This window comes from Verticillium alfalfae, genomic scaffold, assembly GCF_000150825.1.
Source record: "Verticillium alfalfae VaMs.102 supercont1.5 genomic scaffold, whole genome shotgun sequence".
In the NCBI taxonomy this organism is placed as follows: Eukaryota; Fungi; Ascomycota; class Sordariomycetes; order Glomerellales; family Plectosphaerellaceae; genus Verticillium; species Verticillium alfalfae.
The window spans coordinates 2409600-2434087 of NW_003315034.1; the positions used below are offsets into that span (position 1 = coordinate 2409600).

At 54.3% G+C, this 24488-nt stretch overlaps 13 protein-coding genes and 1 non-coding gene across 14 annotated transcripts in view; 7 read left to right on the top strand and 7 right to left on the bottom strand.

Annotated features, from left to right (window-relative positions):
* Positions 1-569, top strand: part of VDBG_05059 (predicted protein) — a gene marked incomplete at both ends in the record, with an annotated part of 3395 nt that extends 2826 nt beyond the window's left edge. Inside the window, 2 exons of the mRNA XM_003005407.1 lie at positions 61-188; positions 315-569. Of these exons, the coding sequence (XP_003005453.1) occupies positions 61-188; positions 315-569 (383 nt within the window). The remainder of the gene's footprint in view (positions 1-60; positions 189-314) is intronic.
* Positions 570-1069: 500 nt separating this feature from the next.
* VDBG_15103 lies at positions 1070-1140 on the top strand. Its single transcript has one exon. It is a non-coding gene; the product is annotated as a tRNA-Gly (tRNA).
* Positions 1141-1936: 796 nt separating this feature from the next.
* On the top strand, positions 1937-3812 carry VDBG_05060 (NEDD8-specific protease; the record flags this gene model as incomplete). The annotated part of the gene is made up of 6 exons (XM_003005408.1): positions 1937-1971; positions 2435-2624; positions 2798-2825; positions 2891-2905; positions 3083-3704; positions 3764-3812. The coding sequence occupies 6 exons, from the start codon at positions 1937-1939 to the stop codon at positions 3810-3812; spliced, it is 939 nt and encodes a 312-aa protein (XP_003005454.1).
* Positions 3813-4362: 550 nt separating this feature from the next.
* On the bottom strand, positions 4363-5035 carry VDBG_05061 (predicted protein; the record flags this gene model as incomplete). The annotated part of the gene is made up of 2 exons (XM_003005409.1): positions 4363-4791; positions 5033-5035. The coding sequence occupies 2 exons, from the start codon at positions 5033-5035 to the stop codon at positions 4363-4365; spliced, it is 432 nt and encodes a 143-aa protein (XP_003005455.1).
* A 239-nt stretch (positions 5036-5274) lies between these two features.
* VDBG_05062 (molybdenum cofactor synthesis protein) lies at positions 5275-6773 on the top strand (the record flags this gene model as incomplete). The annotated part of the gene is made up of 3 exons (XM_003005410.1): positions 5275-5482; positions 5540-5753; positions 5804-6773. The coding sequence occupies 3 exons, from the start codon at positions 5275-5277 to the stop codon at positions 6771-6773; spliced, it is 1392 nt and encodes a 463-aa protein (XP_003005456.1).
* Positions 6686-7830, bottom strand: VDBG_05063 (presequence translocase-associated motor; the record flags this gene model as incomplete). Its single annotated transcript, XM_003005411.1, has 3 exons — positions 6686-7062; positions 7113-7185; positions 7243-7830. The coding sequence occupies 3 exons, from the start codon at positions 7447-7449 to the stop codon at positions 6962-6964; spliced, it is 381 nt and encodes a 126-aa protein (XP_003005457.1).
* Positions 7831-8667: 837 nt separating this feature from the next.
* VDBG_05064 (predicted protein) lies at positions 8668-10515 on the top strand (the record flags this gene model as incomplete). The annotated part of the gene is made up of 1 exon (XM_003005412.1): positions 8668-10515. The coding sequence occupies one exon, from the start codon at positions 8668-8670 to the stop codon at positions 10513-10515; it is 1848 nt and encodes a 615-aa protein (XP_003005458.1).
* A 706-nt stretch (positions 10516-11221) lies between these two features.
* On the bottom strand, positions 11222-12817 carry VDBG_05065 (predicted protein; the record flags this gene model as incomplete). The annotated part of the gene is made up of 2 exons (XM_003005413.1): positions 11222-11518; positions 11708-12817. 2 exons carry the CDS (start codon positions 12815-12817, stop codon positions 11222-11224), a joined length of 1407 nt encoding a protein of 468 aa, XP_003005459.1.
* Positions 12818-13332: 515 nt separating this feature from the next.
* On the bottom strand, positions 13333-14842 carry VDBG_05066 (conserved hypothetical protein; the record flags this gene model as incomplete). The annotated part of the gene is made up of 1 exon (XM_003005414.1): positions 13333-14842. One exon carries the CDS (start codon positions 14743-14745, stop codon positions 13639-13641), a length of 1107 nt encoding a protein of 368 aa, XP_003005460.1.
* Positions 14843-15201: 359 nt separating this feature from the next.
* Positions 15202-16785, top strand: VDBG_05067 (conserved hypothetical protein; the record flags this gene model as incomplete). Its single annotated transcript, XM_003005415.1, has 5 exons — positions 15202-15204; positions 15366-16001; positions 16049-16074; positions 16119-16207; positions 16255-16785. The coding sequence occupies 5 exons, from the start codon at positions 15202-15204 to the stop codon at positions 16707-16709; spliced, it is 1209 nt and encodes a 402-aa protein (XP_003005461.1).
* Positions 16786-17167: 382 nt separating this feature from the next.
* VDBG_05068 (pectate lyase) lies at positions 17168-18081 on the bottom strand (the record flags this gene model as incomplete). The annotated part of the gene is made up of 3 exons (XM_003005416.1): positions 17168-17226; positions 17349-17765; positions 17820-18081. The coding sequence occupies 3 exons, from the start codon at positions 18079-18081 to the stop codon at positions 17168-17170; spliced, it is 738 nt and encodes a 245-aa protein (XP_003005462.1).
* Positions 18082-19020: 939 nt separating this feature from the next.
* Positions 19021-21351, bottom strand: VDBG_05069 (conserved hypothetical protein; the record flags this gene model as incomplete). The annotated part of the gene is made up of 1 exon (XM_003005417.1): positions 19021-21351. The coding sequence occupies one exon, from the start codon at positions 21349-21351 to the stop codon at positions 19021-19023; it is 2331 nt and encodes a 776-aa protein (XP_003005463.1).
* A 777-nt stretch (positions 21352-22128) lies between these two features.
* VDBG_05070 (predicted protein) lies at positions 22129-23571 on the top strand (the record flags this gene model as incomplete). Its single annotated transcript, XM_003005418.1, has 3 exons — positions 22129-22309; positions 22537-23137; positions 23193-23571. The coding sequence occupies 3 exons, from the start codon at positions 22129-22131 to the stop codon at positions 23569-23571; spliced, it is 1161 nt and encodes a 386-aa protein (XP_003005464.1).
* Positions 23572-23737: 166 nt separating this feature from the next.
* On the bottom strand, positions 23738-24354 carry VDBG_05071 (conserved hypothetical protein; the record flags this gene model as incomplete). The annotated part of the gene is made up of 2 exons (XM_003005419.1): positions 23738-23751; positions 23892-24354. 2 exons carry the CDS (start codon positions 24352-24354, stop codon positions 23738-23740), a joined length of 477 nt encoding a protein of 158 aa, XP_003005465.1.
* Positions 24355-24488: the final 134 nt, after the last annotated feature.

Below are 24488 nucleotides of genomic sequence, written 5' to 3' on the forward strand. Positions count from 1 at the left end.
TTCCAGTACAGTTCCAAGGGCGCATCTATGGCGCACTCCATACACATGGTCGCTTCAAAGGACATCACGATGGTAATGACGATATTTTGAGGAATGATGTAACTCTGAAGCGGGATATACCTCCACGAGGTCACGCCTCGTTCCAATCTGAGGACGGCTTCCCTGCAGCGGTGCAAGGGGTAATTGAAGTATGTTCCATTCCATCATACATTTGCGGCATGCGCTGACCACTACAGACTCTCTTGGACCAACTGGGAGCCAAAAGGCCAGGCGTCGCCCATGTAGCAGAATTATACTGGTATAATGGGGAGAAGGCAGCTGAAAATTTGGAGCAACTCCACGCGAGAGAGCGCCAACATCTGAGGCTGTCATTTGATAACCGCCGATCGACCTTCGTCCAGAGATTCCGCAAGATGGACAACTTGATCCACGACCTCGTACAACAGGGTCAGAACCTTTCAGACGCGGCTAAATCGGCTTACCACAGCAGGAAGATACAGTCAGAACGGACGCTCGACGCCCTGCAGCGGCTCAAAGTAAGCCTTGGCGACACCTTGGAAGTGGTGTGATGGTCCAGTCGGACTAGCTTTGGCTGCCCTGGCCACCTTGGGCTCAGGAGGACTTTTGACAAAGCATTGTTGCTCAGGAGGGGAGCTCATTTTGTCACGGAATCCTACCCAATAACCCTAAGCAGATACCTAGCACCTTGTATTCAGCTCCTGTTATGCTCTTGTAGTGAAGGTAGCCTGTTCAGTCTCCTCCTGTCCGTGGAGCTAAGGTCGAAGGCTCGGTCTGACCACAACAGAGCAAATGGGATGTCGAACCCACCAGGCTTAAGAGCCTTGCCGGTGTCTTTGTGCTGATACAACAATGATCAATGCAACCATCACAATGACACGTTTGGCAAGCATACTCCGCCTCCTATGGACTTGGTCTCGTAGATGACAGAGTGGACCTGTTGGGCTAGGGCTCAACTTCCTCGTCTCGCCCCACGGCTGCGTCAATTATAATCCCCCCCACGAGCACCGAACCAGCACCAAACACTCCAGGCCTGTCCTTGGATATCACAGCGTGAATGGTTTAGTGGTAAAATTCTCCGTTGCCATCGGGGAGCCCTGGGTTCGATTCCCAGTTCACGCATCGTGCCGACTGGCAAGCGTCCTAAGCGTGTCGTCCAAACCTTTTGTCCTGCCTGGACAGGCCTGATCTGGAAGCGCGGGCTTTGTGTTGTCTTAGTAGCACTGAGGTTTTAGAGTATCGTCGAGTGCGAGGAGGGGAGCTTCACAAGATATGAAGCGCGGACGAGGAACAAGCCCAGAACTCCAGGTGGCCGGCGACAGCTAACAGTTTTGAGTATTGCGGACGATGTCGTAGCCTCAAACAATATGCTACCGGGGGACGCAGTTCCACGAGGAAGTCCCAACTCCTGCGGTTGAGTCTCTCACGGACGCACTGCAATCGTAAGCGTCATATCAATCACGGCTTGGAGAGGAGCTGGAGGCCTTGTGTATGGCCTTTCTTGATGGGCAATAGATGCCCAATTGTGGGGTGGCGATGGCGAGCCACATTTCTTGGACTGTAAAGCATCGCGACATGACAAGGGAAGCAAGTCGTACAAGTGGTACAAAACCTCACATAATGTAAGGTGAAGTTCTGGTACCTACCGATGACTGTTTGGGCAAAGTCCCCCCCCCCCCCCAACATGATTGGTTGCTGTCGATACCTCGATGCACTATACATCAGCCACATCAGCCAGCATTCAAAGGCATCACGACGACCGCCCGATGTGACGTAGGCTGCCTGGAATCTAGGTTGGCAGTCACCCCGGATTTTGACGACTTGCCCAAACCCAGGATTCAGTGCCTGCATCGTTTCTCTTTACCCTATTCTATACTCTTCATCACACTCCTCGCAGCACTTTCACCAACTGCCCAACATGCTTGAGAGCCAAGGTCGACCGACCACCCCAAGGTGTGTACTGAGTCTCTTATCAGCTCTATCAGCCCCTCCGCATTCTGCCCCTCAGTATCCCATCTGTGCATCTGTCCGCGCGGTCAAGCCACGACGACATCAGACCGCTCAGCCTCATTGGGCTACCCGGACCGGCTGCCTCCACTTCGTAGCCTGTTGCTGGAGTCAGATCCCAACCTTTGAACCCCAGTTCAAACGGGCAGGGCTGGTCTGTTCACAGGTTCTCCAGTTCTTTCACCCCGCTGGAAATCATCTTTTGCATTGACTTTTGGCCCGCCGACTTGTTGATTGCCATTGCTCCAACCGCTCGGCTCGACCTTGTCAGTTGCTGTTCTGTTATTTACTTGCACATATCTACCTTTCCTCCCCACTGGACACCCCCTCTTGTCTTTGTTGATCCCCGAGCGCTCCGAACTCCCTCTGAGTCGACGATCATCACTAACGCCTGACTTCGTCGTGTCAGCGGCAGCCGCCTCCGCGACTTTGCCGACCTCGCCCTTCGTCCCTCACGTCGCAGCCACAGTCGCAGCCGACACTCGAGCACTTCGAGCGGCGAATCTCTCACAGCAGCGCCTGTCCACTCGAGCTCGCCAAAACCCGAGTCGCGCCTCGCCATGCCGTTCCGCAAAATGGCCCGCCACTTTGGCGACTCTGTGAGCCCCCCTCCCCCAAGAACCCAGACAGCTACCGGGACGATACGACGCAGCCGTCTTCACTAGTAGGAAGCTTGGGCAGCGTGGCCGTCTTTCGCATCACGCCTACCGGCATTGCTACGCTTGCGCAAACCGAAAGACGGGCAGTCAATCGCTGACGTACTGTCTCGTAGCTTTCGCCGCATTCAACCGTCCTGTCGTGTAAGTCAGAGTCCCAATAAGTAACCAGCAAGCAGCGGCGCCTGACTGACTCACGCGCCTTACAGACCACGACATCACTCGTACGTCGCTCCCATCGGGCCAGGCCTTGCGCTGCCCGGTCCATGCTCCCGTTGCTCACCACCGCCGCCAGTTACATACGAAGATCTCAAGGCGTTGAAGAATGACTGGTTGACGGATAACGTGCGCTACCCGACCTAACAACCGTGTCATGCTGGCGCTAACTAACCTGTCTGTAGAACATTGCTTTCTGGGAAGAGTTCGTCACATCGCCACGGCGCGCCTGTACCCCCCTTCTGACCGTGACAGATACCTCGAACGCGAACTGCTTCCCAAGTACCCGCAAGCCCGCATCATCCTTTTGCGCCCCTCCATGACATTCCTCCTCATGAAGGAACCCGATATGCGCGCCATTCGATCTGCGCTGCCTGACTTTTCCAAGGTCACCCACATCTTCCTTCCAATCAACGACGCTCGCAACGTTGCACAGGCCGAGGGCGGTTCGCATTGGTCCCTGCTCCTCGTATCGGCTATTGACGGTGTCGCGTTTCACTATGATTCTCTCGGCGGCGCGAACTATCAGGAAGCTCGTCTCGCCACTCGCAAAATGTCCGAGATCCTTAATCGTCCGTTGCGCTTCCTCAACCTCGAAGACTGCCCGCAACAGGAGAACGGCTCTGACTGTGGCGTCTTCGTCTGCATCCTGATGCGCCACCTGCTCGTCAAGCGGCTGCTCAGCGCTAACGCCCGCGAGAAGGTCAGCATGAGCATGGGCAATAAGATGATTGACAGCCACGGTGGCAGGAAGGAAATGTTAAAGATTATCGAAAGTTTCCGTAAGGAAGGCGAGAGGAGACGATCGTACGTTCAGTCTTGCCTAGTTTTGACGAATGCCCGCTTGCTGACCACTTCACCCGTAGAAGAAGCGCATCGCCCTATTCTTCCAAGACACCGCCGCGAATCGAGTAATGATCGATATTGGGCATGGGAGGAGACGTAACAGGCCAGCCAACGTCAGCTTCAGATGAGCCAGCTATAGCGGGACAAATTAGGGGTGGGCGGGGATTTGCGAATGAGGATACCTGGAACTTTCTCGGAGGCGTTAACGGTTATGCAAGTTGCTTTTGCGCGAATGAGCGAATGAGAAGAAACGACGACACGCATGAGTAGTGAACAGCTGATATCTCGCATTGTACTCAATACATGTCGAATTGGGTATATTCTTGGTCTTCCATAGTGACCGCGATGCTATGTTTGGGGCTAGGAAACTGACGCTTTAGTCCTTGTGCCCGCTCCGCCAGCGCCTTGCTGTATCACTGTGGGCTGGATTGCGGTTCCTTAGAACGTGTTCCAACAGAGAAGTGACTCCAGACCAGGCCGGAGCACCGATAGCCGTGCTTCCCTGTATGCCTGGTATGGTGCGTCACTACCATTGGCTTTCTTCCAGTGACAGCGTGACTGATGCCTTTGGTCATTTTAGATCTTCATATTAATATGTGTAGGCCTCCGTCCCGAAACCTCAACCCTTGCCGGCACCCTGGCCGGTGAAGGCAGGGTTTTGCTCCATTGTTGTCGAGATGTGCCGCCTCAGAGCTGCCCACCGATTTGTTGTCGCTGGTGCCGGCGCGGCAGGAGTATCTGCGGTGTCCTCCACGGTCATCGTCTGGTTCTCCGCCGCCGCCGCCGCCGCCTCGGGCGTCGCCGCGAGAGCAGCCATGCTGGCGCCGAATCGCGCCATCTCGCCCCGCACAACCTTTTCCTTCCTCTTCAGCGCGCCCGGTCGGCTCTTGAGACTCTTGTGGCGCACGCGTCCTTCGCGCAGCTGCGCGACGTTTCCGTCCGCCTCGTTCGTCAGCTCCGGCAGGCATCGGCGAGGGACTCCATCGTGGCGACGAGCTCTTGTTGGGCGGCGCCGCTTGAGGCTTGACGCCGGCGACACGTGATTGATCTTGGAGAATGAAGCCGCTGTGCTTCATGACACGCTTGTCCTTTTTTGTCGAGAAGGAAGCCGTCGGGGACGTTGGCTTCGGCGCGGTGCGTCTTGGTGGGTGCGAGGGGATGCATTGCGCCTGAGATGCGGGCAAAGCGCGCGGCGCGCGCGGACATCTTAGGGGGCGCGGTGGGAGCCTTGCATGGTCAGTAATGTCTCCCAAAAGTGCCAGCGTTGTTCCTTTCCTGCGATCGCGTACCATTGTGTAGACAGTCGAGTGGCAGCTCCGTCAATGTCGAGTTTCGCAGTCGAAGGCAAAAGGTTTACCGTCGACTTGGGAAGCATTGGAGTTTGGCCTGTCAGTGACAAAAATTCAAGGTGGGGCACCTTTGTGGGGCCAACGATAAGGCGTGCAGGGATCCCATCCACCCCGCCAAATGGGCTTGTCAGTGACTGATGACTGCTTCCATGCACAACTTTGAACCTGCCCCGCTATGATCAATGATGGACAAGATTGAGATCCTAAGGAAGAAGGTCGTAGAGGCCGAGAACGAGCTACGCGCATTGAAAAACGAGCTAGCTCGAGCTGTCGTCGAGGCAGATGGACAGCAAAGGCCAAGACCTGATACGACATGGAAGTGGCCGCTGACCGCGGGAGAATATGAGCGATACGGCCGCCAGCTCATAATACCAACAGTTGGAATTCAGGGTCGGTCGTCCTAGAGTAATAAACTTGCTGTGTCAACACTGATCACTCAATGCACAGGCCAAATACGACTCAAAGCATCTTCGGTCCTCGTCGTTGGCGCCGGAGGCTTAGGATGCCCTGCAGCAGCTTACCTTGCTGGCGCCGGCGTTGGTACTCTCGGGCTAGTGGATGGCGACACGGTAGAGACGTCAAATCTGCATCGTCAAATAGCTCATGCCACGTCAAGAGTTGGGAAATCAAAAGTGGAGAGCGCCTTGGCCTTCCTACGAGAGTATGTGCTCTTTTCCCGCAATGCTGACCACAAGTTTGCTGACGAACCAGTCTCAACCCAAACGTAACCCTCAACGCGCACATCACGCATCTAACCCCCCAAAACGCCGAGTCCATCGTCGCAAAGTACGATATTGTGCTGGATTGCACTGACCATCCGACGTCTCGATACCTCATCTCCGACATTTGCGTTCTTCTGCGAAAGCCACTCGTCTCAGCATCAGCCTTCAAGACCGATGGGCAGCTCATCGTGCTCAACAACCCCGCAGCACCGCAAGGCGCGCCGGTGGAGGAAGGCGGCCCATGCTACCGCTGCGTCTTCCCCAAACCACCACCGCCAGATAGCGTCGTCAGCTGTGGAGAAGGCGGCATCCTGGGCCCCGTTGTCGGTGTCATGGGCGTGCTACAGGCGCTGGAGGCCATCAAACTGATATCCTCTGGCTTTCAGCCCACCTCGCCGTCGCTATTGCTGTTCTCAGGCACAGCCGGTGCCCCGTTCCGATCAGTCCGAATGAGAGGCCGTAAGAAGGACTGCTTTGCATGTTCGCCCGAGGCGGCTCTGACACTAGAGTCGCTAAAATCAGGATCCCTGGACTACGTTCAGTTTTGTGGCGTCGCGGCGCCGCTGAACATCCTGCAGCCAGAGGAAAGGCTATCTGCGGCGGATTTTGGCCAGCTACAGAAGGGTTCAGCTGTGCGCGTTCTTCTGGATGTCAGAGAAAAGGAGCACTTTGATATCTGCAGCATCGAGGGCGCCATCAACCTGCCGTTAGCTATGTTCCTCAAGGAGAACCCTGTTCAGGAGCAAGACGCTGGGAAAAGACCATCATGGTTACCCGCGAACTCTTCAGATGATACCCCGATCTACGTGGTGTGCCGCGTGGGCAACGACTCGCAGCTGGCGACCCGTCGGCTTAAAGACTTGGGGTTAGACCGTGATGGGAAGCGATTCATTGGCGATATTAAGGGTGGGATGAGGGCTTGGAAAGACGAGGTAGACTCCAGCTTACCCTTCACATGATGGGTAGTGGAACTTGATGGGGCGTGAGGTGCCCGTGATTGTACATACATTCTTTGCTGTCCTTGCCAAGTCCACCCTTATGCTACAACGTGTGCAAGGGCAGCCAACGCCCATGAAACCTTGAATCCCATAGTACCATATGTAAAGGAAATATTTGCTGTCGAGCTAGTCATCTGCATTGTCCATCCCTAGACAAAGTTGGTGCGCTTCTTGTTGAATGCGCGTTGGTCCTTGAGCCACTGGCGATATCCTGCAACGCTCGAGATGTTTTCGCCGTAGTAATCAGGCACTGTTTTCCCGTTAGGATGGTCTATCGTAGAATGAATCGGGAAGACAAACCTGGGTTACCAGCGCCCGAAGCGGTGGGGTCCACGCGGTTCTTCTTGACACGGCCGAAGAATTCAATCTCCTTCTATTAAAACAACAGACATTAGAAATGCCCCCAATATCGTGATTGACGTCAACTCACGTTGGTGATCTGTTTCTTCCACTTGCGGTTGATCAAGTTGAAGACGGTAGAGCCCAGACTAGGGCCCGCAAGCCAGCCGAGACCTGCGAAGCCCAGAACCATGATGCCCAGCGTGACGAAGGGATCGAGTGGAATCTGGGACAGCACCGGGTCTGCCACACCGGTCGACAGGAAGATTGCTCCCGCAGTGCCACTAACGCCGAGCATCGTCACGCTGAACACGAGTTGCCATCGTCGGCGCGTCTTGCGCAGCTTGAAGAATGTGTTCCAGTCGCAGGGTCTGGCCTGCCTCAGGGGACACGGGTCGCGCCGTATTCGAAGTTGTTGACTGGAAGCGGCATGTAATTTGAGAGAGGATTGAAGTCGGTGCAGATGGCGCGGCGCGGCGAAAGGAGCCGAGAGCGATGGACCTGGCGACGAGAATACCCTGCGGTTTGACGAAGGGCGTCGCGGTAGTGGTGTACTGGCAGGCGGGCGTCGCACGTGCGAGCGTTGTCAGGAGGGCGGTTCGGGGCGCAGCATGGCTGGCGAGACGGAATGCCAGTGTTGTTGATGTTGTAGGCGTCAACATGATGAACTGAGTTGTCGTGGCACGCTTTAGGCTGATGGTTGTAAGGGTTCTGGTCGATGTCAGTCGATCGACTTGATGCAGAAGCTGGAGGTGGAGCTGCGGTGTGGTCGAGCTTGAGTGGAGAACTCCTCGGCACCTGGTCGCGTTCGTTTATTGGCAACGGCAACAATCCACGTTTAGGCTGGTATTTCATCATGTACTCTGAAATTTACATATCGAGCATTCTATATTAGTAATAATAGATTTCAGGGAAAACACACTATATTTCTTTACTATTAACTAGATACTACTAATTTCTTAAGAATTATAATATTTAATTAATTACCTTTTTTATTTTAAATGTTTAATAACTAAGATAGTTATAGACCGTTTCCAAGTACTTATAAAGTAAAACTAAAGTATACTTCTTACTATTACTACTATATAGGTAAGTTATACTAGCTATAAGTCTGATACTATAATAATTTTATATTTATATATAAGTTATAAGACTTCTTAAGCATTAGCTCTAGATTAGTTGCATTAGTACTGAATTTAGATATGAATGCCCATTAGTATACTACTCGCTTAATTACTAGCGCTCTTTTATGCTTTCTTCATTTCCTAATTATACCCTAAAAGTAGGCTGTCAAGCATTCCACCTGCACGTTGGCGAATACGAAACTTGATCGCGCCCTTTGGTGTTGATGTGAACCGCTGTGAGGTTGGCTTCCAGCAGAACCATGCATTGGTGACTGACGCTTCTTAAGGGGATCGAGCTTGCCATCCAGAAAGGCACCCGCGTCGTGTCGCGACTGGCGCGCGACCAAGCCTTGACGATCTCAACAACAAAACCTGCCGGAACATGCACAGCGATGTCGAGACCACGCCGGGCACCGACTTCGAGTGCGACCTCGAGCCGGCCCGGAAAAGAGAGATCCATGGTGCGCGGGGAACTCGCTGTCGCCATTAGCTCTACGTATCGCGCTTATCACCCCGGCCGAAGACGTCTCGCTCCCATTACCCTCCTACCGAAACACGACACCACGGCGTATATCCATGACGAATACAAGACCTTGCCAAACAGCAAAGACAGCAGAGTCCACATCAATTATCTCGTTGGGTGGACGGACCTGCAGGCTGGAATGATCAGTGTCGACGCTGGCAGTATACACGAATATGTATCGGCTCGGGCATACGAGGACTGGAATACCAAAAAGGCAGCTGAAAGGGACGAGGAGCTCAGGAAAGAAGAGGAGGCCGACAACGTGAAACTTGTCGAAGAGGCAGAGATGAAAGAGCGCGGCATACACCTCCGCAACGGCACTCTTCAGGTACCAGCTCGGAGCATCTCCAGGGATCATGCTGTGTCTAGCATACCACTGAAGGACAGAAGGAAGAAGGCAAGCAAGCATGTTCACCAGCGCGCTTCGCCGGTGCCTAGGGACAGTGCGCCCATGATCTTAGCGCCGACTGCGTCGTGTAGGGATATAGAGGCTGACGGCCGTCCCGACTCCGCTTGCGATACAGACGCGTCCATTCGACGACAATTGGAAGGCGATGACACGACCGGCGAGAGCGAATCTCTGACGTATTCCTCACGGCCAATCTCCACGGTGTCCATGACAGGTATAGGAATGTCAAGCGGACCTAAAACTGTACTTAAAAAGCGACGGAGATCCTCACTGTCCCATTTGCAACAACAGGATCCTTGGCGAGATCTGGATGCAAGCCGCGCCGGCGGCTCAACCGCTCGGAGCTCTGCCATGCGACAGAATCTACAGCGTCCTCCCGTCATCGCGTCCGGGCAAAGCCCATCGACGGACTCACCGAAAAACCATACCCCAGCTTTCAACAAACAGACTCAAGGCATGTCCTCTCGGTCGGTCTCGCAGCCACTCAAAAGCCTTCATGAGGCCGCAGGTGACTCGCAAACAGATGAAGCCATGGGGCCACGGCCTGTTGCATCTCTCAGCTCGACCCATGTTGCCTCAGCTGTCGCTCGCCCTCCAACATCGACAACCCAGTCCGCAACACCGCTTACAGGTTTCACGCCGCTGGGTGGCCGTCGAAGTTCGCCATGGACCCGGATGATCAAGTCCCCCAGCATCACCGATTATCAGCCCTCTATAAGATTGCCAATCAACAGTAAAATGATACCAATGGACTCTCCTACGGCTTTATTAGCCAAACCACCGACGAAGAATCCCAAAAAGGTACCGTTGAAACCGCCAGTGCATCCTGCAGAACCCGAGGATGAATCAGAAGAGGTTTATGAAGTCAAGCGGCTCGAAGACACCAAGCTCCTCGATACCGAGAACGGCGTTCAGCGGATTTTCCTTGTTCGATGGCAAGGCTCTTGGCCTGAGGGACAGAATCCTACGTGGGAGCCCGAAGAAAATATTCCCCAAGACCTGGCTCGGAAGTTTATGTTGAAGCGAAAAGCAGGATTAGGCAAGAACAAAGCCACCGACACTGCACGACGACCAGCCTCGCCGCCGTGGAAACAGCAGAGAAAGTGGTCAAGCGTGTCCGAGGCTTTCGCTGGGGAAGACAACGGATCCGACTTGAGAACAACTGGCATAATCAAATTGGAAGTCCGCGAAGCCATGGGTCACGATGGTGAGGAACAGCTTCTTGTTGTCGATGAACAGACTCCGACTAGTAAGCCAGCATTGAACTGGGATATGCTGATGGGTAGTAAATTTGGTGGAACAGCATAAACTTCGTTCCGCCCCTACTCATGAGCCATGTAACAGAATGGCCTCGGCTGAGATATTTTATGATTGAGAAGATGAATACTTGGTGGCGGCGGCAGACTTCAGACGCCAGACGTGTAACGAATATTGAGAAACTGAACATAGCGATACGGCGTTGGCAGCATGTTGGGCAGAGTGTCTTATCGGTATGTACTGACTGTATTGTCAAGAGTAATGACCCAGCATATGAGGAATCGAATCCAGACGAGCATATGTTCTGCTATTGATCAACCCCTGAGGTCAACCGCGGGCAACTCTTGACCAACTCAACGTAAAATCGCCTCCCAAATTCGTCAAATTCATCCAGGCCTGAAGTGGCCGCTTGCACAACTCACAGCGTGTGCCTCATTGGACCCGTGCGCAAGGACCAGTCAAACCAGAGCATCCTCCCTATTGCTGGCTTTCACGCTTTTTGACGTATTCATTCACCTTGCGAATGTTGGTGAGTCCCTCCGCCGCAAAGTATAGATCAAGGCTTTCCTGCACGTAGGGTTCCTCAGTTTCGAGATTGTAGTGGAGCCATTCTTTATAGCTCTCTTCTCTGTACATTGAAGGTTCGGTCAGTGAGTTTCCGACGCAGTGACGAAACTGCACAGCGCCAGAGAGAGGGTCGCGCTCAAAACTACAGGGTCTGCCTTCACGATCGACGCCCTCCCAGCTTGGCCATTGATCAGAGCGCTCTCGGTCGGCGTAGCGTTCGCGCGGAGCTTCCTCGGGGCCATGGCATACCAGCCAAGTCGTAAATCTCGCGCATCTCATGCTTCTGTCGGTCATCGACCTGTCGGCTGCCATTGCTGACCGACGAGTCGACTGCCGATCCCATGGAAAGACGATTCGGGACTTTGTCGACCGACATGAGTTTGCCGAGCTCGTGAGGGAAAGTTCGACAGTCAGTGAAAGGCGTCTTGGATGCATCGAAGTTGTTGGCACTGCAAGGGTCAATTGAACGGTGCACCTGGACATCAACCTGTCCATCATGTGTTTTGGCGTGTGTAAGCAAAAAGAAACAGGCGGTCGCCAATTCAATGCTTGCAAATTCAAGCACGACTTCCTGAGTGCCGACGACTTTGAATTCGGCAAGAACGTGGTGTAATGGGCGGCCAAGGCAAACAGCCTGAACAGTCCTGCTAATGCGGGAGCTGTTGAGTCCACGCACCTGGAGGCATCTGGTGCAGCCCATCTCGAGCAACCTGCCTACATTAGGCTTGAAGGGGTGCGACGCAACACCAGAAGACACGACCGAGGCCTCCACATGATTACCATTGATTGTCTTGAAGCCAAATTTTCGTTGAGCAGCGAGTTGCATGAACCTCTGCGCTGCCTGGGGCGTCTCGAAAGTAATTATCGCCGACATGTCTCCCAACCCGGGAAGTCCTGCCACGCTGACAAGAATAGCTTTGACGACGCGGCCTCCACAGACATGCTCGAGGACCTGACCAATGCCAACATTGTTAGGGAGGTTGTTAATTATCACGGTACGTGACTGGGACTGGTGACCAAAGGCGCCAGCCTTGAGCTGGGCAAGAAATGTAAGAGGAATATTCGGTGCTGGCTCAAAGGGTTGTTCGGGGGAAACGTCGGGTTTCAAATCACTTGCAACATGAATGGTGTCAGCCATATGGAGCGCATCCTGGGATTCCCGTTCACCCAAGTCCTTTTTCGGAAAGCTGTCGGCTCCATGGTTGACGGTTGGCGTGGCCGGGCGAGGTGCCGGCGTTTCGTTGCCAACAATTGCGAAGGTAAGCAAGTCGGCAATCGGCTCAACACAATGAGAACGAGGCATCAGCGGTGGATTGTCGTCCGAGGTGACGGGAATTTCTATGGCGGAAGGATGTGGATGAGATTCACCCTTATTTTCAGCAGGAAATGCGGAGGGGTACTGCGTTGCACGAGGTGAATGGCTCGGATTCTGCTCCGAAGCAGAGACCTCGCGTGGGCCTATCTGGATGTAGTGCGGTTTTTGGACACCCATAGGTAAAGCTTGTATCAGTTGCATGGCTGCAAACTCCCCACGATGTTCGGGAAATCTTGAGACGAAGTCTTCAGCCCAGTAGCGCTGAAGAGAGAGTTCTTCGCACAAATGTTGAGCTTCCATAGTGCAGCGAGGAGTGCCACAGGCTGAGGTCTGAAGGCCACGTATGATGCGATTCTGCATGCCATGGTCAAGGATCTGGCGGGAAGCTACGCGATCAGTGTCAAACCTAGTGGCAAAGGCCGCACGATAAGAATGTGATAGGGGGGGTTCGGGAGGTCTGTGTTGCACCATTGTGTCTAGAGTAAATGCTTGGTCGATGGTGCGGCTGGCTCGTTGGTCAGAGTCTTTGTTGATGAAGAGGTTGGGAAGATACTGCATAATACGTCAGTTCACGTCCTTGCGTTTTGAAGGAGTCATGCCCAAACCTGCGGAGAGGGGAAATCCATACATTAGCTATGATTGAGGTAAGTGTTTGTGGGAGAGGTCGCTATTCTAGATATTGAGTATGCAGAGAGAATTTGATGGATTGAAAGGTGAAAGCATAAAAGAGGCGCTTTCTACCTCAGGGTGATAATTCGTCGACGGGCAAGGAGATTGGGACGCACCGGAGGCTTTTCTGGTTCTTCAAGGTGATATTATGTCTAGATCCTGGTCAGGATGTGGGTAGGCTGCACATCTAGAGTAGCTAGGTAGGTAGTTTGATATAATTGGCGAGGTTGGTGAATGAGGAAGAGCGCTGGAAGCAAGGCAGGACTTGTTATGTCAAATGTGAGAAGAACCTTCGTCCAAGTGAAGAAGCAAGAAGAAGCGGTTGAATGGTTCAAGATCAAGCGGAACATTCATAAAATGAGAGCCGCCATGTACGGGCAGGTGTACGCACACGCCTGCCAGCCTGTAAAAATCATATACTACAGCTGCGGAATTTGCAGGTTGACTTGTGTATCCCGGCCCAATCTGCGTCCACATACGAGTAGCAATACTTGCATTGAAGCAACCAGTCAACGATCTACAATAGCACGGGCAACAGGGTATATGTTATTGGAACCTGAACCTACCAGCGCCTCGCTCAGACATGTAATCAGACAAGTAGGAAAAAGACTGACAGTCCGTAATCAAACCTCTACAACAATGGCGTCGACCATGCTAAGAAATCTCTTTCGGTACTCCGTCGGATTGGCGGTGATGCTCATTGGTCCCTTGTGAGCGACCTTATTGAACAGCTTGACAAGGCCAGTCATGGCCTGAGCATGAAACTTGTGCCTCGCCCAGAAGAAGTCAAGGACCACCACCCGGTACGTCCATAAGCCAGCCGAATCTGTCATGCCCGTTCGCCAGAGTTCAGCCTCAGATTTGACATTGGCGACATCGGGTTGCGGATCCGTGGTGTTAGGGCCTGGATATCGAACGAGGAACAAGGAGTAGTCGATGGCATTATTGTCGGCCAAGAGTTGTGTGTCGAGAGACAATATGTCGAGCAGTTCCTTCTTGCTCTTCGCGTCGACCTTGACGCGGTCAGGGAACTCGTCAACCAGCTTGTCTTTGACACTCTGAGGAGCCAGATTGCCATCGGCAATATCGCGCTCTGGGAAGAAGTAGTTACTGGGTTTGAGGTCGTATGTCTCCCACTTCATGGCATGCCAGTCGTCGCCGCTCTCTTGCTTTCCATACAGTAGGTTCTCCATGATAATATGATGGGTTGGTGCCGTACCGATGATGCCACCAAGCGTGGGGTGGGGTGTGTACACCATGTCGGCGATCCGCACGAGCAAGCTGTGGGGATGGTTGCGCATGTGGTCGACATATGGGTTGAAGAGATCGTGTGTGAAGAACGTGTGCTCAAATCGACGAGGAAGAGACTTGATCAGGTACTTGGAGTTCGGAGTAGTAAAGAATGTCGAGCCACTGTAGCCCAAGTCTCCGACAGGCTTCAGTCTCAGTTTATCGCCTTGGACTTGCTGTCCCTCAACGCCGTCTGGTGTTTGCAGTGGCCTGAAAGAGTCGAGATACTCGCGTTCATCTAGCTTCCAGACACCCTCACGCAAGGAAGCAAAGTCATTGCGACGATACCGAGTCAGGAAAAGCTTGAACAGGGCAAAGAAGGCAAGGACGAGCCTGATGACTCGGTGATGGAGCCTCGATTTGTTCGGCGCTGTGTCGGATTCATCTTGTGCGATTGCCTTAAGAATGGACCTCGATATGAGAGACTCGCGAATCTTCATGGTGGGTCGTTGTTCCTGCGGTATCACGCTTGACGTTGTTGCGGGCAAGTCAAAGATGCCTGGCTGTACTGGACCTTACGAGTTGTTGGAATGTAGTGCATGTGACGTCACCGACGTGACTGAGGGAGGAGCGGGCCGCGTCGGGATCCACACGTGATTCTTGGGGGTCGAAGAACCTCACCACCTATCGTTTCCTCTCAGCCATGGCTGTTTTACGCCCTTAACTCAGCGCCTTCGTCCTCGTCGCTCGGGGAATATCAGCCGCCAGGGATATGTAGACTACGACCTCCTGTCGCATTAGACTCCGCATTCGATAGCATGAACTATGGAACGATGCCCTGTTGGGGGTGGGGTGGTATGGAACACCATATGCCGTGACCAAAAAGGACGTTGAGCTTGGCGCGAATCTGTCTTCATCTCGGAATATCAATTGATACCACGCCATCGCGCGTGGACATGGTGAGAAACATGGCAACCTGTTGCGTCTTCTTAGCAGCTTTACCGATTCCATGTGGCGAAAAGCAGTGATCGGCCTCACAGGCCTCGTCGTTTGTACAACTGCGTGGTCGAACACATCCACGCAATGTCGCTGGCATATCGCACCACCTCTGGCGCAACAGGAACGGACAGAATGCCCACTGCCGCTTGGCGATCCTCAGAGGGCCGGCGACAATGCTGACCCATGGACTCATGAGCTCAGCTGCGTTTACGCACGATCCGAGCAGGGCATACCGTCCGGACAAGCCAAGGCTGCCTACTGCCTTTTCGCTCACCACACGTTCCGTGGTAACCATGGACTGAGTATTACTACTTCGCCAGAGATTGCAGCAGACATTGTGGCCTCCGGCGCTCTAGAGGACATGGAAGACTCATGGGACTGGGAGCGGCGGATCTTTACGCCTGGTCCAGTCGTCACAAACAAAGGCTCGTCGTACGCTGTGAAGGATCTCCCTGGCAGAGGCAAGGGAGTCATTGCGCAAAGGACAATTCGTCAGGGCGAAATACTCATGCTCGATTATCCTGCCGTGCTGGTGGCGAGCGACTTCTCCTACCAGATGCAACCAGAGATGCGAGAAACGTTCTTCAGACGAGCGCTATCACAGCTTCCAAAAGACACACAGAAACGTCTAGTGAATCTGGCTCGCTCAGATGGGGCAGACCCCCTCACGCCCATGTACGATATTGTCACGACAAACACATGTGGCGTTTTCCTTGGGGACAATGAAGCTCACATTGGTCTATTCCCGGAAGTCTCAGTATGTGGTTAGGATACGCTTGCGGTGCAATGCTGACGTTTCCCCAGCGCTTGAATCATGCGTGCAAGCCAAAGTAGGAGCCCTTCATGCTGTTTTAAGCAACTGCTGACTCCCCAGTGCATTTTTTCGTTTCTCTCAGCGAACTTTGACGATGCAAGTGATTGCCTACCGCGATATCCGTGCAGGCGAAGAAATTACGATAAACTGTGTGACATCCCCTCTCGTTGGCTCGATCGCTCGCTAATCCACCTAGATGCTCCGCTCGGCATGCCGCACAAAGTTCGGAAGAAATATCTTTTTGATAATTACGGCTTTCACTGCCGTTGCTCCCTTTGTCAGTCAAGCCCGGAGGACAGGGCCATTTCTGATGCCAGGAGGATGCGCATCGTCGAGGTTCGCGGCAACATGAGGAAGGCTCATGAGAAAGGGAAGCTTACCGATGCTATCACGTACGCCGAAGAGCTTCTAAGCCTTTCTGAGGCTGAAGGGTTGACACCCCTCATGCATGAGTACCACGAAATTTTAGCTAGCATCTACCTTGAACGGCTCGATATTCCGAATGCGCGGAAATACGGGCAAATAACTCTTGATGGATGGATACGGTTCAAAAGCGTGGATAGCTTCCACGTTGAGGCTATGCGTGGCTTCATGCGCCAGATCGACCATGTCGAAGAGACGATTCGTGAAACGAAGGGGGTTCATAGTTAGGGAGGGATGGCAAAGTATCAACCTCGGGGAGAGACGTGATTAGTTTGATATTATCAAACGCAAGCCCTAGTTGATGGACATTGTTTTGATGCATGGAGCGGAAGAGTGACTGAAGTCCGAAACCCCCAGCTAGAGTTAATCGTGTTTGAGAAGGGGCCCTTGAACGACATTGTTGAACCAACGCTAGGTATTGTACTGTACTGATTGTGATCCCTTTATCCTTGATTTCTCCATTTCCTTTTGGCTGAACCATAATCTGTGATTCAGACACCAGGCTTCCTCCTCAGGGTTAATGTGCGGCCTGTGTTAGTTTCGGCCTTGAACATCTTTCATCGCGTATCGAGGTCATCATTGGCGAATTGCCCAACGATCGTATCGTACTCTGAGGCCGCAAGACCAGGAAGATTGAAGAACACCTATGGCATGATGTGGTTGAGAATCAAGTTGGAACAAGTTGATCACTTGTCAAGGAGCGGCCTCCACTTGTCAGTTTCAAGCTGCTTCAAGCTGCTTCGAGCTGTCGAAATATGTAGGACGTATTTTAGCTTCAAAATATGTACGTTCCGGCTGCTCATTTACAGTCTGAACGCAAGCGCTTCATTTAGCATCTAGAGAAATTGGTGAGGAAGCAGCTCACACCATCATGACCACTTCCAAGCGTCGGAGGCTCGAGGCGCTGGTCGTTACCCTCGTACCTGGTACAACTGTGGTTGCTGTCCTGGCAGGAGTTGCTGACACGGCATGTATCGCCATAGTTGCTATTAATGCCACAGAGTTCACCTCCCCCCTTGCCCATGGATCCTGAAATTGTAATGTGACGTGGCCCGCCATTGCCGGGACAGTTGCCGCAAGTTCTGATCAATTTGCCGTACGTGTTGGCGTAGAAGTCCTTGATCTGGACGGTGCCGCGGCCGTTGAACTGGAGAATCTTGTCCTTGGCCTTGAAGGCACCGCCGCCATTGACAAATGACGTGCCCGAAGGCTGCTTGAAGGTGGCAGCATCCTCACAAACGTCCTCCCACCAGACATTGTTCAGGGTACTAGAGTCGTTCAGCTCTGGAAACGTTTCCCAAAAGAGTCACACATACCAGGTGCCCCTGCAGTGAACACCCTCAGCTTGAGAAGCGCCCAAAATGACATTGGAGAGCGTTGCACCGCTCTCGAGGATGAACATTGCGTCCTTCTCCCCCTTTTCCTGTTGACCACCACATGTCGGTGGATCACGTTCGAAGCGCTTCATGCCACCATCGTAAACAGTCTTGACGGGAATGGCAGTAGGGTGGGCCTCGACCCCGGCTGACTTGGGGAGTGTTGTGGTGACAGCAGCCGAGGCAACGGCGATGGCGGATAGGAAGACAATAGGGGACTTCATGTTGAGCGAGTATCAAGAGCGTGTGGGAACGGTATTGTAGGATTGAGACGTCGAGACTGATGGTTTCCAAGAAGACTTGCCGAACAGAACACGGCGGCCTTTATACTCAATGAGACCATGGCTCTTTTGAGTGTTCTCTGCCCCAAGTCTGTCGCCTGTGTTCCCACTCTATGTCCTGGCCAGTTACGATACTCATTTGAGATAGTGCTGCCTTGCTGGAAACACCGCGTCGGGATCAATTGCATCGGACGAGGTCATCCTGTCTGCGTTGTCATGCAGCAAGTGAATCTGATTCATGTTCATGGTGTCCAGGACAAATCTCGGCGCCTATTGCGGCGAGCATAAACACCCTGGGCTCTTAAGTTGTGGTCGCGACTCAGTCTTCGCAGGACTTGCTTGTTCTGAGCACCATAGAGCTGGCTGTGTGACCCTCGCAAATCGGGGACCAAGCCACACGAGATATCCGTCAGGCAGATGGAAGCCAAGACCCCCAGATTAAGAGCAGAGTCCAGACCGCACTATTCTCTTAATGAGCGTCAAAGCTTGGGCCCCGTAGGAATGTGACGCCCTTTGCCGCGCGGAACAATCTCGAGATTCGTTGGTTGCTCTGCCCAATTGTAGACGGGCGACCGCGTCCTGAGAAGCTGTCTGCTGTGCATTCAAGTCCTGCTAGACAAAGCGCGCAATGGGATGTGCAGTGAATTCTATTCCAGGGCACTAGTCAGGATGATGTCTTCGACCACCACGATGGATGAATTGGGCGGTGATGCCTGAGCAAGGCGAAAGGCCCCATCGCAAACTCATTAAATATTGATGAAACAGGAACGGATTCTGTACATGTGGCAATGTCAGGCCGTCCGGCCGGCACGTCCGGGTCAATATGCAGGATGAGACGACGCTAGCTGTGTGGTGAACTTCATCATCAGGTCGGAGCACACGCTACTCGACGGCTCTCCACTGCTGCTCGAGCAGTCCAACATTGGCCGCAGAACCCATCGCATTCAACGACATTTCCGAAGATTGTTTGTTGTAAATAGCACCCGTCAGCTCATTTTGGTTGGCGAAGCCGTAGCCGACGCCGGCCATGCTATACTCCCATGGTGATGGCGTCGTGATCGACTGCATATGACCCATATTCGTATAGAATGATCCCTGAATACCGAGCGTCTGCGCTTGTAGCGCCTGTATCTGTTGTTGAATCAACATGCGACGACAGACCATCATGGTTTTGATGTAAATTGTTCTGCGTTCGGCCGAAATGGCCAACAGGTTCGCCGCATTCGGGGGAGACTGTGCGCACGCTTCCGCATACAGACGACGCATTCTGGGGCTATACATCTCACACATCGTGTGGCCCTCGCGAACGACACCCTGCAGCGGCATTTTTGATGCCAAGGCGGTATCTTTAACAAACTCGTGGTGACAGCTCGGACAAATCGTGCAGTCCTCCCAGCCGTACCAGACTCCATCCTCAAAGTCCTCATCACGCCGGCACACCGGCATGTTTGCGTAGTCGCGCAAGAAAGACTCAAGCGGACTTATATCGCGCAGGTAGTAAGCCTCGAGCGCTTTAGATATGTAGGCCAAGAACCGCGGGCTGCCGGTGCTAAAGTCGCACACGAGCGTCTTGTTACTTGGAACGTCAGTCCTTCGAACGAAGTGCGATGACAGGCCTGCGGGCTCGGCAATACCGGCGAAGCAAGCACCACAGATCTCGAAATTGGCGGGTCGCGATGTCAGGGTATACCAGTTGGCTCCTCGCATACCGCTCGGGTCGCATTTGGGCTGGCGGTAGATTTCGTGCAAGGCATGCCAGAAAATGGAGTAGTCCTGACAATCTTCGCTTCGACCCCATGCGATACGGACATTGAAATGGCCAAGGGCGCAATGGGCTTGATTGCCGTAGCCCGCTGGCATGTTGCCGACCCTGCGCCACCTGACCTCCTCGCCAGTGTGCACAATTTTGTCGCAATAACAGGTCTCGCAGACGAGAACTTGCCTAGGGCCATTGACTGGAGCGTACCATGTGTGCAGCGCAAGCACGACGAGCTTCTTCTCGCAAGCTGGCATGTACAGCCGACGCTTTACTTGCTGGACGAAGTTTGGGTAATCATCCATATCTGCTCGATAGCGGTACTCGTGCTGGATGTGTTCAACAGCCATATCGCATGCCCATTGCGCGTCAGGTGGCTGAGTTGTTGAAAGTGCAAACTTGTCCGCCCAGTGACGGGCATTCACATGGTCTTCGTAACATGCTTGGCAGACAACCATCTCGGGGATGGCTTGATCTTTCAGGCGGAACCACCGGATGCCTTCGGATCCTAAAGCACCCGTCACGCCTCTACAGTCCGCGATCGTTGGCCGCAACTTCATGAAGGCAACCAGCAGCGAGAGAGACCCGTCAGCCACGGCGCGCCTGAATAACTGGTCTTTAACCCTTGGTTTGCTGAATTTGCACCCACTGGGCCAACCTCTATCAAACACTCGCGGTTTGAAGTTCGATTCAAATAGAGAATTCCGGATGTGGTCCTCGAAGCAGCGTGAGCAAACAGGAAAGTTGGGCGCATCGTCGTGGATGTACCACGTTGAAGAGAACGCGATAGGATCCGCAACACAGGCTGTAAGCCCTACAGTAGGAAATCGATTCAACGGCTTCGATGGAGAGTCGCTGCCTAGGGATGGCGCTGAATGTTCTTCGGATGGTGGAAATGAATGCGGTGCAGCCACAGGTGGGCTGACCACTGGCGGTGCTTGTCCCACCGCCAGGGACGCGAACATGCGCTCGACATCTTGGAGGCCAGTTTTGATACGGGCTGAAAGACCTGCCGGCTTCGGAATATTCAGGCCCGCAGGAGGCTGAAAGGCAGCAGCGTTCACATTCGCTCCGTAGAGTGTGGCATTAGGATACTGAGGGGCGGGAGCTGGCGCGCCGTGCGCGATGTTTGTCGAAGCCGTGGCATGATGAAGGGGGGGAGGGGGGGCACGAGGCCTCGCAGGCAGTGCAGGAGGACAGGCCGTCGCCGTGGTCCCTGCCTGCGAAGCTTGTCCGAAGTTAGGCCAAGACGACGGGACATATGCTTGTGAAGGGGCGTATTGTGGTACGTGAGGCGGAACAAATTGTTGCGATGTCGACCATGGTGCGGCATATCCGGCTGGTCTTGGGGGCAGCGGCGGTGACCGAGGTCCTGACATTTGTGGTATCGACAGGCTTGGCTCGTAAGTCGAGGGCCGCATGGGCAGAGGCGGTGGACGCTCGTTCGGATCCGACATGGCGGGGGATGTGGCACGATGGCAGTGACGGATGAGGCTATCACGAGAGCAGGCGGCAATGGACGTCCTTGGAGCGACGACACCAAGTTCCACGGTTGATATGTCACAATGGGTGGCTGACGGTCTTCTGGTGGGCCGTCTCTCAGCTCGACGCCGGTGCATCCGCACAGCTGCAGTTGCTCCACTAGGGGACTTGTGGATTGGGGTCCCATATCGTCCGAGATGATAGATCAGCGGCCGCGGCAATCCTTGCGAGCCCCTGTCTGCGGGGTGGATTGACGGCCCAGCTGCTACATGTACATGTACATGGTACGTATGGTCTCTCATCTCTCCGCGCCTCTGATGCTTGATAATTCATCGACCGTATCGACCAAACCGGCGCATCGCATTGCTTACCTGTATCGAGACTGGTGATGCCATCGTGAGATGAAAAGGGGATGATGAGCCACGTCCCAAGGAGGGCTAGTAGTTCTAATTAGGGCTAGTGCGCGCAAGAAGGGACGGTAAGCACAGCTTGTGCTGGGCCTGAGCCACCAAATTACGGCTTGGGCACGTGTCACTCGCGTGTGCTAGGGAGATGGTCTATTCGATGTAAGGTACCTACCCCCCCGTCGATACAAGTCAGGAATGCAGGTCCCCGTCCCACCTGCCCGCTGAAGAAGTAATAGAGCTTGTGTTCAGATCCGCGTTCCTGGGAGAGGAGACCTCTAAACATATCGCGATCTCCTCTCTCATCATCGCCCTCCGCACTATGACAGACCACAATGATGGGGAATAATGTCCGACGGCTTCACAGTCTGGGAATCGAGCCCACTGGAAGAGTCCACCGATGACGCTCAGTCGCCCGGGCTGGCCACCCAGAAGTGGCCACGGCTACAGGGGTCTGTCCAGGGAGGCCTGCGGTTCCGAGATTGCCATGGCAGGTCTGCCACGACCTTGACGGCGAGTGCTGCCGCTCGTGCTGGGTTATCCAAAAACCTGCTCCTGTCCGCCTGCATTGGACTCATCTCCAATTTCCCTCCCAGAAGTCGCGTTTTTCCCATCCGATCACCGTGACGCACCATTCGCCGTAAGCACCATTCGCCGTAAAGCATTGACAGATCACCAACACGAAACGCGACCGACCAGCGTCGCCGCTGTCTTCACTTTATCAATCGAACTGCCTATCGAACTGTATGCGCTCAGGCGCCGCTTCCTCCGCCTCTTCCACGCCTCCCCCCCGCCATGGCCCGCGATCCGACATGGCTGCCAGCATCATAGGCAGCGAGCCACCATCCCAGACATCTACGCCGAAGCCCGTACAACCACGTCCGGGTGCTCGTCGTAACAATCGGACATCCCTCTACCACCCGCCCGCTTCTGCGCAAGGCAACGGCGCACCGGAAGTCTACTGGTCCGAGGGTGCGACGCCATCTGGCTACAGCCGCGGTGATGAAGGTGAAAGCTACACGTTTTATCGGGAACCAACACCAGAGCCTCAAGAGAAACGACGAACGGGTGTTGGCATCGACACGCCCAGCGACGATGAGGCAGGCTTCGGTCGCTGGGCAGGGAAGGCGAGGTTGAACCGGCGAATGTGTGGGTTGAGGGCATGGGTTTTTTGGGGCATCGTCGCCTTGGCGCTCATCGTCTTGATCGGCGTGGGCGTAGGCGTTGGTGTAGGCGTGGGCATGTCGTCGGGCGGAACCAGTGTTGCTGCTGCGTCCGAGGCTGAACCTTCGAGCTCTTTGTCTGCATCACCGACGACGTCCGCGTCAACGGAATTGGGAACAATGACGATAGAGAGGTGCGTACACTTCTACGGCCAACCTGACACAAGAGCACTGCTGACTACTCTCCAGCTCGCCATCGGCAAGCACGGCGCCCGCGACGCCGGACTCAACAACAGCGTCAGTATCGAGTGATGCGGCGTTTCCTACGGCTACAAGCCCCGGTTCCCTCATATGCCCCGAGTCCAATTATACCCTCTACGGCGTCCCAGGCTCCAGCATACGTTTTCTACGGCTTTGTGGCGTCGATTACCCATCACAGCAGGGCGCCGTAGATATTCGCACTCTGTGGACAGAGAGCATGGCTGAATGCATGCGGAACTGCGCCGGCACCCCAGGATGCACCGGCAGCGGCTGGGGGCCCGCCGAAGGGGCCTGTTGGTTGAAGAAAGACTTGACAACAGGGGGTCGTAGTGACCAAGCTGACTGGGAGTTTGCACTGCTACAATAACGAGATGGATGACCATAGATGCCTGACGCAATACTAATATTTATTTGTTCACTCTGACGGGCTAGACGAGATGGCCCATGAACCTGTCAGTCGCCTTTGCAATGAAGCGCCCTGGCCGTTCTATAACCCTTCCTGCCAGTTTCCTCCGCATTACTCATCTGGCTCATTACCGCCCGCTGCCTAGTACACCAGACCAACAGCGGCGAGACAACCTACTACGACGCTAACAAGTACGCGTCCCGATTCACGCGGCGCGGCATTGTCAGACTGTGACGCCGACGCGTCCGTTGCAGCAGGCGAGCCGTCGCTGCCCGACGTACCCGTTGCCGCGGGATCTGCCTCGCCCGTGATCTTGGCCGCGAGGCTGGCGCATGAGCCAGAGCCCGTGGGAAGGTCGACCTGGTCGCGGATGCCAGGCACGTCGCTGCAGGCCTGCCACAGGCTGCGAAACTCGCTGATGTGGTCCTCCTGCCAGGCCAGCAATGCGTTGGCGTAGCTGGTGAACTCGGAGGCCATGGAGCCCGTGACGGACGGGACGGCGCACTGGTCTTCGGCTGACAGGATGGCTGACTCGGTCAGGATGAAACGTGCGAGGTCCGAGTCGGGTGTGGGAGCGCTCGTGAGCTGAGGCAGCACCTCGGCAGCGACGGATGAGCACTCTGCGAGATCGCGGCCGGCGACATGCGCGGCCGCCGTGGTGGGTGTCGGTTCGCGCGGAGCAATATTGGCAGCAGCGGCAGTCGAGGCAGCGGCCACAGAGAGGAGGAGCTGCGAGGCGTACATGGCGAGCCTTCGGGTGGGACGAAGAGTGGCAGCGTGATGTGGACGGCGATTGACAACGGTGTGCCACAATTGAGCACTTCGGAATCGGATTAAAATGGGGTTGACGGCAAAGAGAGTATTCACAATATGTGGGA